Source organism: Sander lucioperca, chromosome 15 (genome assembly GCF_008315115.2).
Source record: "Sander lucioperca isolate FBNREF2018 chromosome 15, SLUC_FBN_1.2, whole genome shotgun sequence".
NCBI lineage: Eukaryota > Metazoa > Chordata > Actinopteri > Perciformes > Percidae > Sander > Sander lucioperca.
In genome coordinates, this window is record NC_050187.1 from 10,910,486 (window position 1) to 10,926,446 (window position 15,961).

The window sequence follows — 15,961 nt, forward strand, 5'->3', positions numbered from 1 at the left end:
TATTTGCTGCATTTGGCACTTAGTGAGAAAAAAACCTTTTGTTAGTTTCATTAAGGCTTGAAACACAATTAAGACTATTACTTTAGGAAACAATTTACACAGCAGAGATATTTTGGGATATTAATTTTTTCTCCGAGCCCATGAAGCACACATTTGATAATTACTGTGAGTTGAAATGACCTTACTCTTCCCTCGAGTCTGATATGTGGGTGAATGGAGGCTGCTTTCATTATTCAACGCTCAACTCCGAGTGGGACACATTTCTAAATGTAATTGGGGACCAGGCACGGCATTCACGGCATATTACACAAAGCACTTTAGCCCTCTGTAATTGGTGGAATGATATTGCACATGTCTATCTTCTCTAAGCAATTGCTGGCAGTATACTTTGTTATTCACACATTCCATGATGGATTGATTATGTTTAGATAGTGAGTAGATGAACGAAGACAAATTCAAGCTCATTCCCTCAACAAGTTGTGAATGGTTTAGGTTTAATCTACAGGATAGTTTTGCCTGCTGATGAAGCCACTCTACTAGAACAAACTGGGGGCATTTTAATGAGCGTACAGTAGTAGGCCTGTGTATTTTTTATAGTATAGTTCCCTGCAGGAGAGTATGGCTGCCAAAGCCTTCTGTGTTCTAGTTTCCCATGTACTGCTCTGCTCTCTCTCTCTTTCATACTCTGCATCCAGCACTATTTCAAATGGCCATTAGTGACAAAGATGCTATCATTGCAGCTATGTGGGAATGAGAAGTTTCACACTTCACACCTCCTCTCTCTGCTTTCTAAGTCGGCTTCACAGAGATGCTCCACAAAGAGCCTGTCCATCTCATTGGGAGCATATACAGTAGAAAACATGAGCTCACACACACGTTATAATGGTCACATACTCAGCAAACAGTCTTAGTTGCTCTGGATAAGCCACATATTGTCATTTACATCCACAAGTATAGAAATGAGGATCGATGCCATAAACATTAAAGGTGAAGTTCACACTAGTGTACCTCTAGTGATATCTATACATGCAGAGAAATTTTATTTCATTTGACAAGGATATGAGATTTCTACTTCCACTCCAATACAAATTAAAATGTTCTCAGGACAATAGGAATCCACCAGTAACTAGTCTTAGTTACTCTCGGTAATCCACAAACTATGGTTTATAGTGGCAATACCTTTGGTGGAAAGTACTTCCTGTGATAACCGATCATTGTGAGGACCGAAATATATAACATGAAGTGACAGGGACACTTTTAATAAAAAAAATGTACACACCACAAACAAAATTCCATTCACTTCAATTGATTGGAATTGTGTATGTACCAAAGCTTTCTGCAAGGCTATAGGTACATTAAGATTGGTACAAACTTAAAACTTAACTTAAAACTACAAGAGCTTTGCTACCTTATTGGGCATTGCTCTTGGCTCCTCAGTCACTTAGACTCAATAAGCCTTTGTTTCTGAATTATGCAAGATGCTCGGACCCCCGTTATACTTGCATGCAAGTTTAGTTTTCTGTCTAGTTAGTTTTAATGGGGATGAACAGACCCTTCAAAGGGCCTTCAGATGGCTTTTCTTAACAGTAGTGTGCCGATCCCCTCCCTCATCTTGCTCAGAGCTTGCCTGTTTGAATTTGGCTGGCCCTCTTGAAAAGCATAGGGTAGCTGTCAAATCTGCATAACACACACAGCTTCATAGTGAGGGTTGCAGGGAGCAAAGGCACATCATCCTTAACAGGCTGTTATCATTGCCGTCACATTGTGCGACAAGAGAGGGATGTCATGTAAAAACAGCTGTGCGACAGTGTCTGAATGCAGCTGTTATTATATGAATCTGTCGGTGTAGCACACACAGGCCCTGAACTTGAGCAGCTGTGTTTATGTTGATGTTAGTAATAGTATCACCAGACTGGTCCCACACAAAGCCACCAGAGAGAGTGACAATGTGTACTTATAATACCCTTCATGGTACCCTCATTGTACAATCCTACAGTCAGAAGCTGACTGAAAATACCGTTTGGATTGGTTCCATCCTCATCAAGTAAATGGATTCATACAGGACTGCTCTTGAGATCATCTTCTGAGACTGAAGCTTTCCTGTGCTTAGCTTTCTCAGTGCACAGAAATGTATAATTGAAGGAAAGTTGTACTTTTCCTCCTTAAGCTGGAGAGAGGAGAACACACTGAGACATAACGGAAATCAATTTATAGCTTGAGTTGATGGTAAGTTTGTTATTTCTGCCCCAGTTTATGCAGACACTCTCTGAGCAACTGTGCATGACAACATTGTTATGTTCTGCACCTATATGCATCGCAGACGGCATCTCAGCCGGGCAGGTAATGAAATAGGACTGATGAGAACGCCGCTTTATCTTCCCATCGTCTCCCTTATTGTACTGTATAACAACTGGGAACCTAATTGGTTCACCGCGTGGGTATGTTGTTTAACCAATTCCCTGTAGATCAGACAGTTGCCAGTGTCCATAGGCTTGTCAAATGTTGCGATTTCTGTCGCTTTTCAATTATGGACTAAAGTACATTATTAATGGATGTGTGATAGTCCAGCTGGGGGTTTTTGGGAACTGCCTATTCTTCCCTCCCCCCAAAAAAGATGCCAGTCATGAGAAATACCAGCTTTGATAAAGCTTCATAGGAGTATTTTTTTTTTATTGATGCAGTGCCAGGATGGAGCCAAAGAGACACTTGAAGAGATAATGCGGGAAAACCCACCAAACAGCTGTCAAAGGAAGTAATGATTCCTGCAATCACAGAGGAGGGCATCAAGTAGAGAGGAGGTGTGCACAAGACAGCGCTAAGATTTGGCATTGATTTGTTTTGTCAAAAAAAAAGATGTGCAGAGAATTTGTAAGGTTTTTCTGCAGCTCTAACGCACAAAGACATACTTTCTTTTCTGAAGCGGGGTTTTGCTTTCATTGAGACAACCTGAATTCCGCTGTGCTTTTGAACAGCTCCGTCCGTAGCTTCAGAGGAAATTCATTAGGAAGCAACCTTGTGAAAGACCACACTGAATCCCATCAGCGGGGTAAAGGCTGCCTTAAGCTGGGCGGATGTCAAGTTTACAGCCCACAATAATTGGTGCGACCATTCCCTCGCTGCAAAGATATGATGTGTAGGAGTCGAGGGTACACTGAATGGATTACCTCGGAGGAGGACAAATTAACTATCATCTACTGTACACACCAAATCCACACAAATCCTTGTAAGGATTTGTGACACATGAGAAGACGCTGACTTCATCTTTCCCTCGCGTATGTTTGAAACCTCAAAGTGCAGGGGTCATGTCTCCCCACCCATAAAGGGGAGAATAACCAGCATTGGGGGCATAGCAATGAATTTGATCCCCTGGTCGACAGAGTATAGCACATGATTATAAAAGCAATGCTTCGCCTTAAGCGTTACATCACAACAGATCACTCTCAAACAGCGTCACCCATTCTCCCTGAGGGCCCAGAGATGCAGCAGTGAATCATGACCAAATGGATGCTGCCACTGTGGTGTTGAGAATGGAGTCGCAGATCGGCAAGTGTAGCAAGGGTTGCTGCGGCGGCTGTTGTCAAAGAGTTAGAGCTTTGAACACATTCCCTTGGGATCGTCTTAAAGGATTTTAAAGGTTTCATAACCAAAATAGTGGTGACTCATCGGAAGGAGTGGTATATGACTTTCCTCTTACTGTCCATCCCTTCATCAGAGACAGAAAGCGAGCAAGAGGGGTGAGGATGGATGTGCCGTGTCCTGCTCAGCCTCCATTAGGAATATTGATTTCAGGCATGCATGGAACAAGGCCTTAGGAGACTGTGGAACAAATTAGCCTCTATACCCCCGGTCAGCAGTTATAACAAGCCCTGTGAGGGGGCTTAGCCTTAAATCATCCTCATAAAAGGTGAAATATGGGATAATTTCCAAAAGCACAGGAGTCTGCTTCTCTAATATAGCATTGTTTATCCACAGAACATTTTGCCCTGGATACGCAGCCTTGACGGACTTTAAGTGGGACTGCTACTGTTAAGAACTTTTTTGAAGGGCATGGCTTTGAGAGTGCAACCTTATGAAAGCAGGCCAGTGGAGGTGTTGTGTTTTAAGGCGACTGGGTAATGGCCGCTGAGAGAAGAAGCAGCGTTCACTCACGCCATTGTAGCTGGAATCCTCAGAGGAGCCTGCGAGTGTCTTGTGATTGAGTCATGCAGCCAATTCCAGCCAGCCCGTCTCTGTCATCAACTTTATGTAGGCCATTTAAACTTTGCAGACCAACTCGAGCCAACAGAATCACATACTCTTGTTTCTCTTTCGCTTTTGCCTCAAAACTGTCCTCCTCTCTCGCTTTCCCTCTCTCCTCCCTGACTCCCTGGGCTCATTTGTCATTGTGGCCTGATTATTTCAGCCTGTTCCTTGTACTCCTTCCAGCCGGCTAACCTTCCTCTCTTAGTGGCTGTGACTGTCGCAACCTAGTCCTGTCCTGGCCTTTCCACATGGCCTCCTCCTGGTTTTGGACAGTAACAGCTCTCTCTTGACGCAAGATTACTGCCAGGCATACACTCACACTCAATGGTTTGACCCGCAACTCCTCTGTGCTCACTGTAAAGCACCACTCAATAAATTGTGCTAATTCTTCAGTACGAGGAGCAGCCGAGGGCACAAAAAATGAGATTAGTGGTAAAACATTTTATGTAAAGCTCTGTGCCGTAGATATAAAATAGTTAAAGCTGCACTAGTCAATAGTTTTTATATTGACAATAGCTGAAATGACTATGTTTTATGTGAAAGGTGTTGCTCTTAGTGACACAGAAAAAAATCACTTGATTCTGCAGTTCCCCTCAGGTCTACAGTGTAAAATCTTCCTTCAGCTCATTGTTTTGGGTTTACAGCCTACAACTTTACTGTTTTCAGGTTCAGTTTCACTGCTTTTATCAACCCACTGTGTGCTATCTGCCCAGCACCAAATAGAGGACAGAGAAAGGTAGCAGCTAGCTAGTGAACAAATGGAGCATTTAGCAGCTGAAGAGCCAAATATTTCCCTCAGGAGTTGGTGGAACCAAACATAGAACTAAAAGTGTAAATATTGGACTAACCTCTACTCAAGGCTACATCTTGCATCATATGGTAGAGAGAAACTAACAAGCAAACACAGAATGATGTATGTTACTTAGTACTAAGTTAACTTTGGCTAGAGCGAGATCGATTGATGCAGATGATTACTGGAAATGCTATTGTCTCTTCTTCCTAAAATCTTCTTTCAGCTCATTGTTTTGGGTTTACAGCCTGCAACTTACCTAGTACTAGCTAACTTTAGCTAGTTCAAGATCTCCCCGACATGTTCTACATGACTCTTAAGGAGATACAGAGCTACATTCTGCATCCGTTAAACGTGTTACAGAAGTAGCCATAATGTGATCTCTTCTTTTTCCATGATTGATGTAGACGCATTTCTGGAAATGCAAAGATACAAGTCTGCAGCTGTCCACGGAAAGCAAAAGTATGCCCAAGCTTACTGGATGGGTGAACTGGGACTCTGCTTGTAGGTTATAAAGGTTAATGATCGGTTAACAAGGGTCTGCTATCGGTCATAAAAAAAATCTTAAATTAGCATCCATAGTCTCTGCCAAATGCTGACAAAATCATCAGCTTGAATGTAGATCACAACCTGTCACATTTCATCTCTCTTTTTCTACAGTATGTCATTACCAATGCATACTATTCACTTCAAGTAGATATTTCCTTGAATACCAGTGTCTGGAATTATATTTTCTAACCCTAAGGGGCAGGATGAGGAGCCTGGATATCTGGAAAGAGAGTGGAACTGTCATTCCTTCGTATTAAAAGGAGCCAGTTGAGGTGGTTCTGTCATCTGATTAGACTTCTTCCTTGACACCTTCCTTGTAAAGGTATTCCGGGCATGTCCATCTGGGAGGAGACCCAAGGGTGGACCCTGAGCATGCTGGACACATTGTATATCTTATCTGGCCTAGGAACACCTTGGGATCCCCAAGGAACATGCTGGAGGAAGTGGCAAGAGAGCAGGAAGCCAGGACTACTTTGCTTAAGGCAAGAGTATGCTAGAAAGTTACTAGTTCGTACAACTTTATTGTCTGACCTCGACAAAAGGCAAAAGAATGATGGGGTGAAAAGCTTGCCGTCATAGAGAGAAGAGGCGCAATGACCCCCACAAATGGGGATAAGGACACAGACTTTCTACCCTCAAAAGCATTCATGGTTTTGGACTTGGTTGTACCCATGAAAGGTTGCTTGAAGAAGAAAAAAAAGGGAGCTTGACAGAGACGATCAGACACTGTATGCTTTCACATATCTGGGCAATCGCTACGTGAAGTGGGCATACTTTTTTAACGTAATTGTCTGAAGCATACTGACCCCTTTAACCTGCTGCCATCATGACCAAGACCTGAATAAGTGCCAGAAAACAGATGGGGATCGATGGATGTGCTAAAATAATCATAAAATAATAATAAAGTAAAATTGAGTGTCCTTGAAATAATATTGTACTTGTCACTTCCCCTTGCTTTATTGTTTGAGTATTCCTTTCCACTCTAAGACAGCAGAAGAGTCCTTTATTGGATTTTAAGGACTTATTATTGGACTTTTGACAATTGACAGGGGGACTTTACATTGTGTTTTTCTGTGTTCCCAAAAACAATTTGGGAAGAAAATAGTTTGTGTTCCCTTTCTGTCCCATCCTTGGCGAGAGTTGACAAGGCTTGTCAGCGTTGGAGCTTTCATATGCTCCAGTTGTCGGCCCATATCTGACATCTCCTTGTCACCTCAGCAAAAGCGGGAAAGGGAGTGACAACTAGCCTGAGCGGCTGAGTCTTTCTCTTAGGAGCCAAGATATTTCGGCAGTGGATTTGGGAAGGCTGTTTTGTGGAAGACTTAGATAGCGAGTGCCGCCTCAGAGGAAAATCATCTGTCAACTAGATACTGGGAATCAGACCGTGACAATGAGGTGATAAAAAGGTGACAGTGAGGAATCCCTGCCAACGGCAACAACATCCTGGGGCCGTCCATCTGCTGAGGCTGCTCTGTGTTTTAACAGTGAGGCTGATCTTTGAAGGGTCGGGGCAGGTTGGTTTACTTATGTCTGATGTAGGTGGCTCTACTGTCATTTCCTATTGAGTGCATGTAACAAGACTATATTGTCACAGTGGGGACAGGGTGTCTGAGAATGAACAAATGTGGGAGTCTTGTTTGAAAAAGTTTTTTGATGGTAATACAAAGCTATGTGTTGTTTTTGTGTGTTCACTGAGTCAGTAGAGTGTGCTTTCTGCCCATTATCTATGCCATCACATAAAAGTTGAGGCCATTTCATCATTTTCTTAATCTACGCAGTGTTTGAGGAGACGAGAAAGACCCAACAGTACTGCAAATGGGTTTTTTCTTCTGTGGCAGAACCACCAATCTGTTGGAAGAGATGGAATGATTTTCCCTCTGCAGAAAACACTGGACCCATTTGTCACATACAGAGAGGCAGTAAATTGCACCTGAATAGGACCAATCAGAATGTCCCCGAGTGTTCAGGGCCAAGCCTGAAGATACAGGGGGAACCTGCAGCTATAAAAAGAAGTAATCGAGACTGTATCAGAGCTTTAATGGGAAAATAAAGAATTGGCTCAGTAGCAACCGCATTAAACCGAGTTTGAAGGAAGAAACCACAAAGGCTCAGTTTGTTTTCCCTCCTCTGCAAATTGACATGGGGATACTATTAAGATATGATTCTGGCTTTTTCTTAGATGAGAAATTAGATTCTGTTCACCCGTGTGGCTAAAAGTTTTGTTCAGTGTCTGGGGCAGAAATTGTGGCGTGTTAAAAATCCCCACCCAGATCCCAGAGAGGCTGTGTTTTAATTTGATGTGCATGATTAGTAAGCCTGATTGACAAAAATGTTCAGCGGACCACGAGCAGCCTTCAATTAAGTCACATCATGCAAAGATGGGCTGTTTTCAAGCTTTAATTCGACAGCCACTTCCTCGCTCTTTGCATTTCCTTCAAAGAGATGGCATGTTATTCAGATAATGATGAGGGTTTCAATTACTGTCCAATGTGCATATTCAGAGCCTGCCAGGAAGCGCACATTCATACATAAATCAATTCAAGCATACATTGACATATATACATATACATTTAAATCAAGGTTGCTGATTCAAAGGTATTTTTTAGAGGTAGAGGCAGATTCATAAATATGGCTTTTTTTTTTTCATGGTTGCTCATAATTACGCTCTTTGTCCTTGTGTGGGTTTCTATAAAAATTGCATGAGTGTCTGCAGATGTGTACCGTGTTACCGTTGCACATGTAATGTAGTTTGTGTACTGCTTGCAAGAGCACACAAGCCCCTATACTGTACGTGTCTGTGTGCTCAGTCTTTGCTCATTGTTTGTGTAGTTTGTGTTTTCTTTCCACACTGGACAGTGAGTGAGCACCGTGTCCTCTCCCTGGTCTCAGGTACTCATTCCAGGATGAGGAGGACATGTTTATGGTGGTGGACCTCCTGCTGGGAGGAGATCTGCGCTACCACCTGCAGCAGAGCGTCCAGTTCAGCGAGGACGCTGTCAAACTCTACCTCTGTGAGATGACACTGGCAATGGACTACCTGCAGAACCAGCACATCATCCATAGGTGCACATTTATTTTTTTCGTTTCCAAATTCATTGTTAAATTAAAAATATTGATTAATGCAGCTTTAATATTTATTTACCTGTAATTTGTCATGAGTGCCAACAATTCTGTCACCTTGATCTGTTGCGTAGACAAAAGTCATGGTAACATGGATATTATTAGGTCCTTGGTGTTCAAGTTTTACACTGAATGAAATGACTTACACATTGAATACAATACAACTTTTCCAGCAGAAAGAACTCTGAAGATCAACTCAAGGTTGTGTCTATGGGTTTTAGTATTCATTTCATTCATTGTGTTCTGCTTCTCCAGCTTGCGGCATTATTCTTGGTGATTTATGAATGTAATGGTTTACTCTTCAGACTGGAATTTCAAACATCAAGTAAAAGTCCAGCGTCTTTTCTTTACACTTTACATCATGACTTGTGCAAGTGCATTATCTCCTCTGTATTCCAGAGGGAACACTGCAGTAAGCTTTTCCTTTGTGTAAGCACTCCTGGTGTATCAACACCACAAAGTCACAGTGGCTTTCTAACTAGCTTTATATGCAGTTCTTTAGGCTGTAAACATGACTCAAGTGCCTCAGTGTATATATATATATATATATATATATATATATAATCATGTCTTGTTGACAATTCTCACCTGCTTCCACTTTGACCTTACCAGTTAGGACCACGTCAACTCCGATGACACAACATTATTCTTCCACAGGAGTGCCTGGTGCCCTACAGCTCCCTATAAAGGATAGTAGAAAGGGTTGGTTGTGTTTTTATTTTTGGAAAGTGTGCCCTCTACATTTCTGGAAGTCCAAAATCAAATGAGTGAGATAGATGTAACATAAACGTAGAGATAAAATTAAAGTATTAAATATTATATATATATATATATATATATATAGAGAGATAGATAAAAATCTCTATATATAAATATATATATATATATATATATATAGATATAGATAGATAGATAGATAGATATAGATATATAGATGTATATATATATAGATGTATATATAGATATATATATATATATCTATATATATATATATATATCTCACATAAGCAAAATGAGCCTTATGGAAGCATACTGTCTAATGCTTTTTTCATAGAGTCTTGAGCGGGCAGCAGGTATCACCCAATCTGTTACTTTCCATATCTAAAGACAGCTCTAATGTTTGTTCTTGTAATTGTTACCATCCATCATCTTTAACCAGGGTAGGACTCGCTGTCCGCAGCTTTTTGTCCAAATATGCTGAGCGCAGCAGTATGCTTCTGTGCAGTCCAGTAAGACTGCAGATTTAGTACCACAGATGGTTAAAAAACAGTTTGAACCTTGTTCAAAACATCATTTGGGCTACATTCCTTCCTTCCTTCAAATAAAAGTGCACTGTTGGCATGTGTGTGGGTGGGTGTGTATGTTTTCTGATTTATCTACACATTTAGCACATTAACAATAAAAAAAAATAAAAAAAACGTTTTGTGTTTTACAGAATAAAAAAAATAGTCAAAAGAAGAAATTGTAAATACATAAAGAAGCATGGCATAATTGTTGAAAGACATTTTGGAAAATACACTTATTGTGTGTGTGCACCTGCATGTGTTACTATAAAGGTTCACATACTGTATATACTGTATCATGCTTCTCACTAGTTCCATATGAATTATGTAACATCACAAGCATGTGTGATGCTTTTTCAAAGAGTCAGTCAATCTCCCACAATTGACTACACGACAGATAGTCAGCCTTATTTTTCCAAGTCTAGTTGGCAAAGAATTCAGAACTTCCATTAGTACTGTACTGTAGGTAGGTAACAGATGCTGCTTATATCTGATTTTTTATTTTCACCCTCTCTTTGACATTAACTGTCTTGCCTTTGACACAATTGTGTCTGCTCTCAGAGCCGTAATCCAATCCTTGGGTATCCATCGCCGTCCCCAGCTCTACAATTTGGTTCCACCCTGTAAGTTTTTGACAGGGGAATACTATACAATTATTTTGTTGCACCAACTGAAGGAAGAAGGGTCTCTGGTCTCCTAGCAACAGTCAGCTGCTGCCATGCCCAAGGAGGTAAAATTGTTCCGAGGAGAAAAAGGGAAGTAAAAGTGGATAGTCTCTTTTCCTTTCTCCTCTGCTCTCTTCTGTTTCCGCTCTGCGCAGACCACCAGGGTGCTTCATTTGTCTTCATCATACACTTTATATGTTGAAGCTGCTCAAACAGGAGGTTTGTTCCTGTACAAAATAGCAATTCACTTTCCATGTTGGATTGGTGTTTCTGTGCTTGCTACAAAATTAATGAAATGTGAAAAGTGAATTTTCTACATCAAACAAAATGGCACTGTTCTGTAGCTGGCACTCGTATCAGGATTCCTCCTTTGACCATATAAGCATTTCCCTCCAGCCTTGTACTGCTGGATCAGAACCCCCTACCACTGCCTCCACCAATCCCCTCTAAGAATTTTGGCAGATAATTTTAGCATCAGTTTAGCGTTGCATTGCCACTGTGAGCAAATGCGTCCTATGGGAAGTGTAGATGCTCTCTGCGGACCGTGAGTATTCTCCAAACCAGCGTGACGTGCAGCATAATTAAATAACCTGTGTGTGCTCTGTTAATTTCCTGTGGAGGGCTTAAAGGGACTGGGAAATGTCGAGATGTGTAAGTGTGTGCATGGGTGGGACTGTGTGCCTGGATGTGTTCGTCCGTTGCAGGGGTGCCCAGTGTAATAAGCATGTGCAGGCAAACCTGCGAGAGCCTCTAGGGGAATCGGTGATGGTTGTGTTTTCATGCGCTCTGGCAATGTTTTAAATGCAGGAAATTGAAATGTTCTCCTTCTCGTTCTCTCATTGACACACACACACACACACACACACACACACACACACACACAAACACTTAAGATGTTGCACCAACATGTACAGTTATTCACACATCCACACATACTGTACACGTCTAACCCCAGTCATTCCTAGCTGACCACAAACGGTAAGACTTGAGGCACTGTTACAGTGTGTGTTTATGATTTAACTGAGAATTATACAACAAAACAAGTCAAATTATCACAGGCTAGATGTTTATGCTTGGCTGAGGTGGAAAAGTTGATATATTGATAAAAACAAAATTCTGCAAATGAACAATGCAATGGAAAACAGAAATGGAAACAGACTTAGTGAACAAATCATGACGTACATGAAGCATGCAACTTAAATGTCCATTGAAACATCTGCTGAAGAGATGAAAAATAGCAACAATTAAAAACGAATCTACATGGACTGATTTCCATTGCGTTTTCTACAATGTTTTCCAGTCACCATTTTGAGGTTTGACTGGCGCACTTTCAATTATGTAATCTTGTTGCTCTTTCTTGTTCTGGTGCCTGACTGTATGTGTATGTATCTTGATTCGGCCAACTACTAATATCATCATTACAGTAGTGAATGGAAATGTATATTAATTTGGTGCAAATTTGCGCTGCATTTGGATGGAAATCTGACTGATGTTTGTGATTTCTATGATCGTGGAAATGCATAAAATGATGTTGTTTTTCTGTATTCATGTTATTTATATGGCAGATATTTTTTGATATGTGTGTCTGTTATTGTCTCCTTTAGAGATGTCAAGCCAGACAATATCCTGTTGGATGAGCAAGGTAAGGATGTGTATGTGAACTGTTTGCTTTGTGTATAAGTATGTGTGTGTTTGTGTGTGTGCAGCAGACATGGGTTAAATAATACTATAATAATTTATTTAAGTCTACTTTGATTGGAAGGGAAAATAAACTGTCAAATATCTTTCTTAAAACTGGTTTAATGAATACTTGTCTGATAGAACACAGCCAATCTGTACACTACTGATGATCTCAACATCAACCCCCCTTTAAATAACCAAGGGGTACCACAAGGTTCTGTGCTCGGTCCATTATTATTCACAATCATAAACATAAAAATTTTTATTACTCCAACACAGACTTGTGATTTTTTTATCCAGATGAAACAATCTTGTATGCACATGGCTCTTCTCCACCTCAGTCCATGTCTAGATTATAGTGTGCTATTAACGTTCTTTAGACATCCTAAAACTTGTACTAAATGCTGATGAGACAAAATGTGTTTTATTCTCAAGAACCCACAATTTACTACAATACAGGTAGTCAATACGCATTGCACCTTAAAACAACTTGATGCAGTTTACCACTGTGCCATTTCCCAATCACCATCACTGTATCATTTTAGTTTATAAATGTCTCATACTAAAGCTGCCTCAGTATTCACATCTATTTTTCAGTTTAAAACTACTCTTCATCAGAGCAGATCCCAGAACTGGTTAACTCCTGATACCCATCCAGTAAATACTGAACTTGGGAGCCTTCCAGTTTTTTGCCCAATATAAATGGAATGAATTACACAGTACTCCTCATCCCATTGGATTAAATTAAACTTGCAATTTTGGATCTGTTATTGTTTCTGATATGGATGAATTTGCTTTTGTGTGTCTGGCTGTGTGTCTCTGTTCTAATTTATTCTGCTGTAATCCAATTTTCTTGCAAAAGAGATCTCGATCTAAATTAGATCAAAAAAAGGTTATGTATAAATGTGTCCATAATGCATTTGCGCTCGTCTAAAGCATCCTTTCAGTTTAAGTTCTGATATTTACCTGTAAGTGTATAGTCATGTTTCTAAGTGTCTTTGTGATCAGGGTAACGTGGAAATTACATAACAGCCAATACCTTTTAAGTGCACAGATACAGGCAGCACAAAACCACTGAAATGTCAGCTGTTGTTGTCATTAATTTCATTTTCTTTTTACACATTGAAACGTTTTCTTTGTATGTGATCAGAGACATTTTTTTTTTTTAAATACCAAAGTTTGGATGGATTTGGTTGCTTCTTCCCAGGTCACGCTCACCTGACAGACTTCAACATAGCAACGATAATAAAGGATGGAGAGAGAGCCACAGCCTTAGCTGGAACCAAGCCCTACATGGGTAAATTTGCTCTGCAGCTGCATCACAACCATCTTGTCAACCACATCATCATGTCTGATTGTTTTGTGCAAATAAATATCCTTAATGGAAAAAAAGAAGGTTATAAGAAAAAGTCTGTTATATTTTGGCATAGGAGAATTAAGATATGTTACATTTAGAAGAGAGTTTACTGTAGTTGATTTGCACAAACTCCTGACATTGTAGATAAAGACTTCAGTAAGATGTGACTAGTTAATTTTAAGCGTGAGACAAGCTTACAGTAGATATACTGTGTTCCAATTAGATACTGCTGCTTAAAGGTGCTAGACTCTGCTGATTGAACATATTTTAACTAGCTCATCATCACTAAAGAGGCACTTGTGTGAATTAAATGATAGGAATTACAGATCTCGTGCTTATTTGTGAAAGCTGAGGCAAAAAATGTCCCATCTTGTCTTGTGATTACTCTGCACAGCTGAGGGAAAATGAACCGTTTCTGTTGACATTTTGCAAAGGAACACTTGCTTTTTTACCACATGTACAGGCAGTGGTTTGAAAAGCTTTTTTTGCTCCAGAAGTGCATCTGTGTTTTTGCTTTCAGCCCCAGAGATCTTCCAGTCCTTTGTAAGTGGAGGGACTGGCTACGCCTATGAAGTAGACTGGTGGTCATTAGGGGTGACCATCTTTGAAGTGCTGCGTGGATGGGTAAGGCACAATGGGAAATTGAATTTTTATGTTATTAAGTTGCAAGACTAAACTTGCCTCCATTGATCCCCTCCTTTTTCTCATTTGTCTATTTTCCCTCCTTTTGTCATCCTGTTTCCATACCAGAGGCCCTATGACATCCATGCCAGTAACTCTGTGGAGTCCCTGATGCAGCTCTTCAGTACAGTCAGTGTCCAGTACAGCCCGGCCTGGCCCAAGGACCTGGTTTCCCTCTTGAGGAAGGTGAGCCAGACACAGTGGGGTATCATTTACTTTCAGCTCTTTCATTTAAATAGTTGGATTTACGTCAGAATTCAAAATATGGAAATCTTTTCCCACTGAGAGATAACTATAAGGAAATTAGGGCAATGGAAGAGGTTTAGATTTTTTACGTTGCCATTACAAGATGTCTCTTAGATAAGGAAGAACTGCTTAGATGTAATGAAAACAAAAGGCGATGCCCCTGAACATTTAACTTTTCGGCCACTTCTTTCTTACTCATGATGAACTGATTTTCGGATTTTTTTTTTTTTTTTTTTTTAATGAAAGTGCGGATGCGTTGACTTCTTTTCAGTTACTGTATTTTTTTGTGTCCTGTATCTTCTTGATCTGTGGTATAGTGTGCGGTAGGTTTGAAAATGTAGATATTTTGACAAAAGTGCATGTCGTTAAGTGACTAAAGTGGACTTATTTTACTCCAAATCACATTTATAAAAGGTTTTTTAGCACTGAAACAATTTAGCTGATTAATTGATCAGTCGATTGAAAGAAAAATCATCTTTTCAATCATATCATCATATCAACTATTTTGATAATTAAAACAATTTTTATTTTTTAAACAAAAATCCCATACTTATGTTATAGTAAATTATATGTCTTTGGATTTTAACTGTTGGTCTGACAAAACAAGTAACTTGAAGACATCACCTTGGACTTTAGGAACTTGTGATGAAGATTTAAATTTAGTTTATGAAAAAGTAAAGTCATGAAAGAATGAAGGATTGTAGATGCAAATTGCAGTATATCCTAATTTAATGAGGTTACATTTTTTATAAGTAAATTGAACCCTGACCCATCTGCCTGGACACAGATGGTCTTCCCTGGAAAGAGGAGCGGGAGGGAAGAAGAGGAGGGATATAGAGGTGATATTGGGGTACATATTGAGGGAAAAAAATGCAGGTACTGTAGTGGGCTGGAGCTGGAGGGAGGGAGGATGAGCCGAGACCCTTAGGGAAAAGGAGGAGAAAAATGACAGATGGGAATCTGAGGGATGGAAGCACAGAAACAGAGCAAGTGGGTGAGAGGCAATGTGTCTGTGTGTGTGTGTGTGTGTGTGTGTGTGTGTGTGTGTGTGTGTGTGTGTGTGTGTGTGTGTGTGTGTGTGTGTGTGTGTCAACCAGTGTGTTGATGTTGATAATATTCATCATTAATAGTTTAACCTCATATTAACATTCAAAACGATCTTTTCCTACAAGTAAAAATCTGCCAGTTGGATGAGATAATTCCCTTAGCGTCAAATGGAAATAAAACAGCTTTCTCTTGAATTAGACTCATTTACTCTGTAATAATATTCTACCTTATTTTTAATCATTTGATTTCAGAGTGAGTACAAAAGAAACGCAGATTGTTAAGAAGGATATTTTTTTTGGTA

The 15,961-nt window shown here is 40.1% G+C and overlaps 1 protein-coding gene across 1 annotated transcript in view; it reads left to right on the forward strand.

The window, feature by feature from the left end:
• Positions 1-15,961, forward strand: part of LOC116039428 (serine/threonine-protein kinase 32C) — a 96,949-nt gene that overhangs the window by 70,236 nt on the left and 10,752 nt on the right. Inside the window, exons 4-8 of the mRNA XM_031284281.2 lie at positions 8,471-8,644; positions 12,254-12,291; positions 13,537-13,626; positions 14,207-14,310; positions 14,437-14,553. Of these exons, the coding sequence (XP_031140141.1) occupies positions 8,471-8,644; positions 12,254-12,291; positions 13,537-13,626; positions 14,207-14,310; positions 14,437-14,553 (523 nt within the window). The remainder of the gene's footprint in view (positions 1-8,470; positions 8,645-12,253; positions 12,292-13,536; positions 13,627-14,206; positions 14,311-14,436; positions 14,554-15,961) is intronic.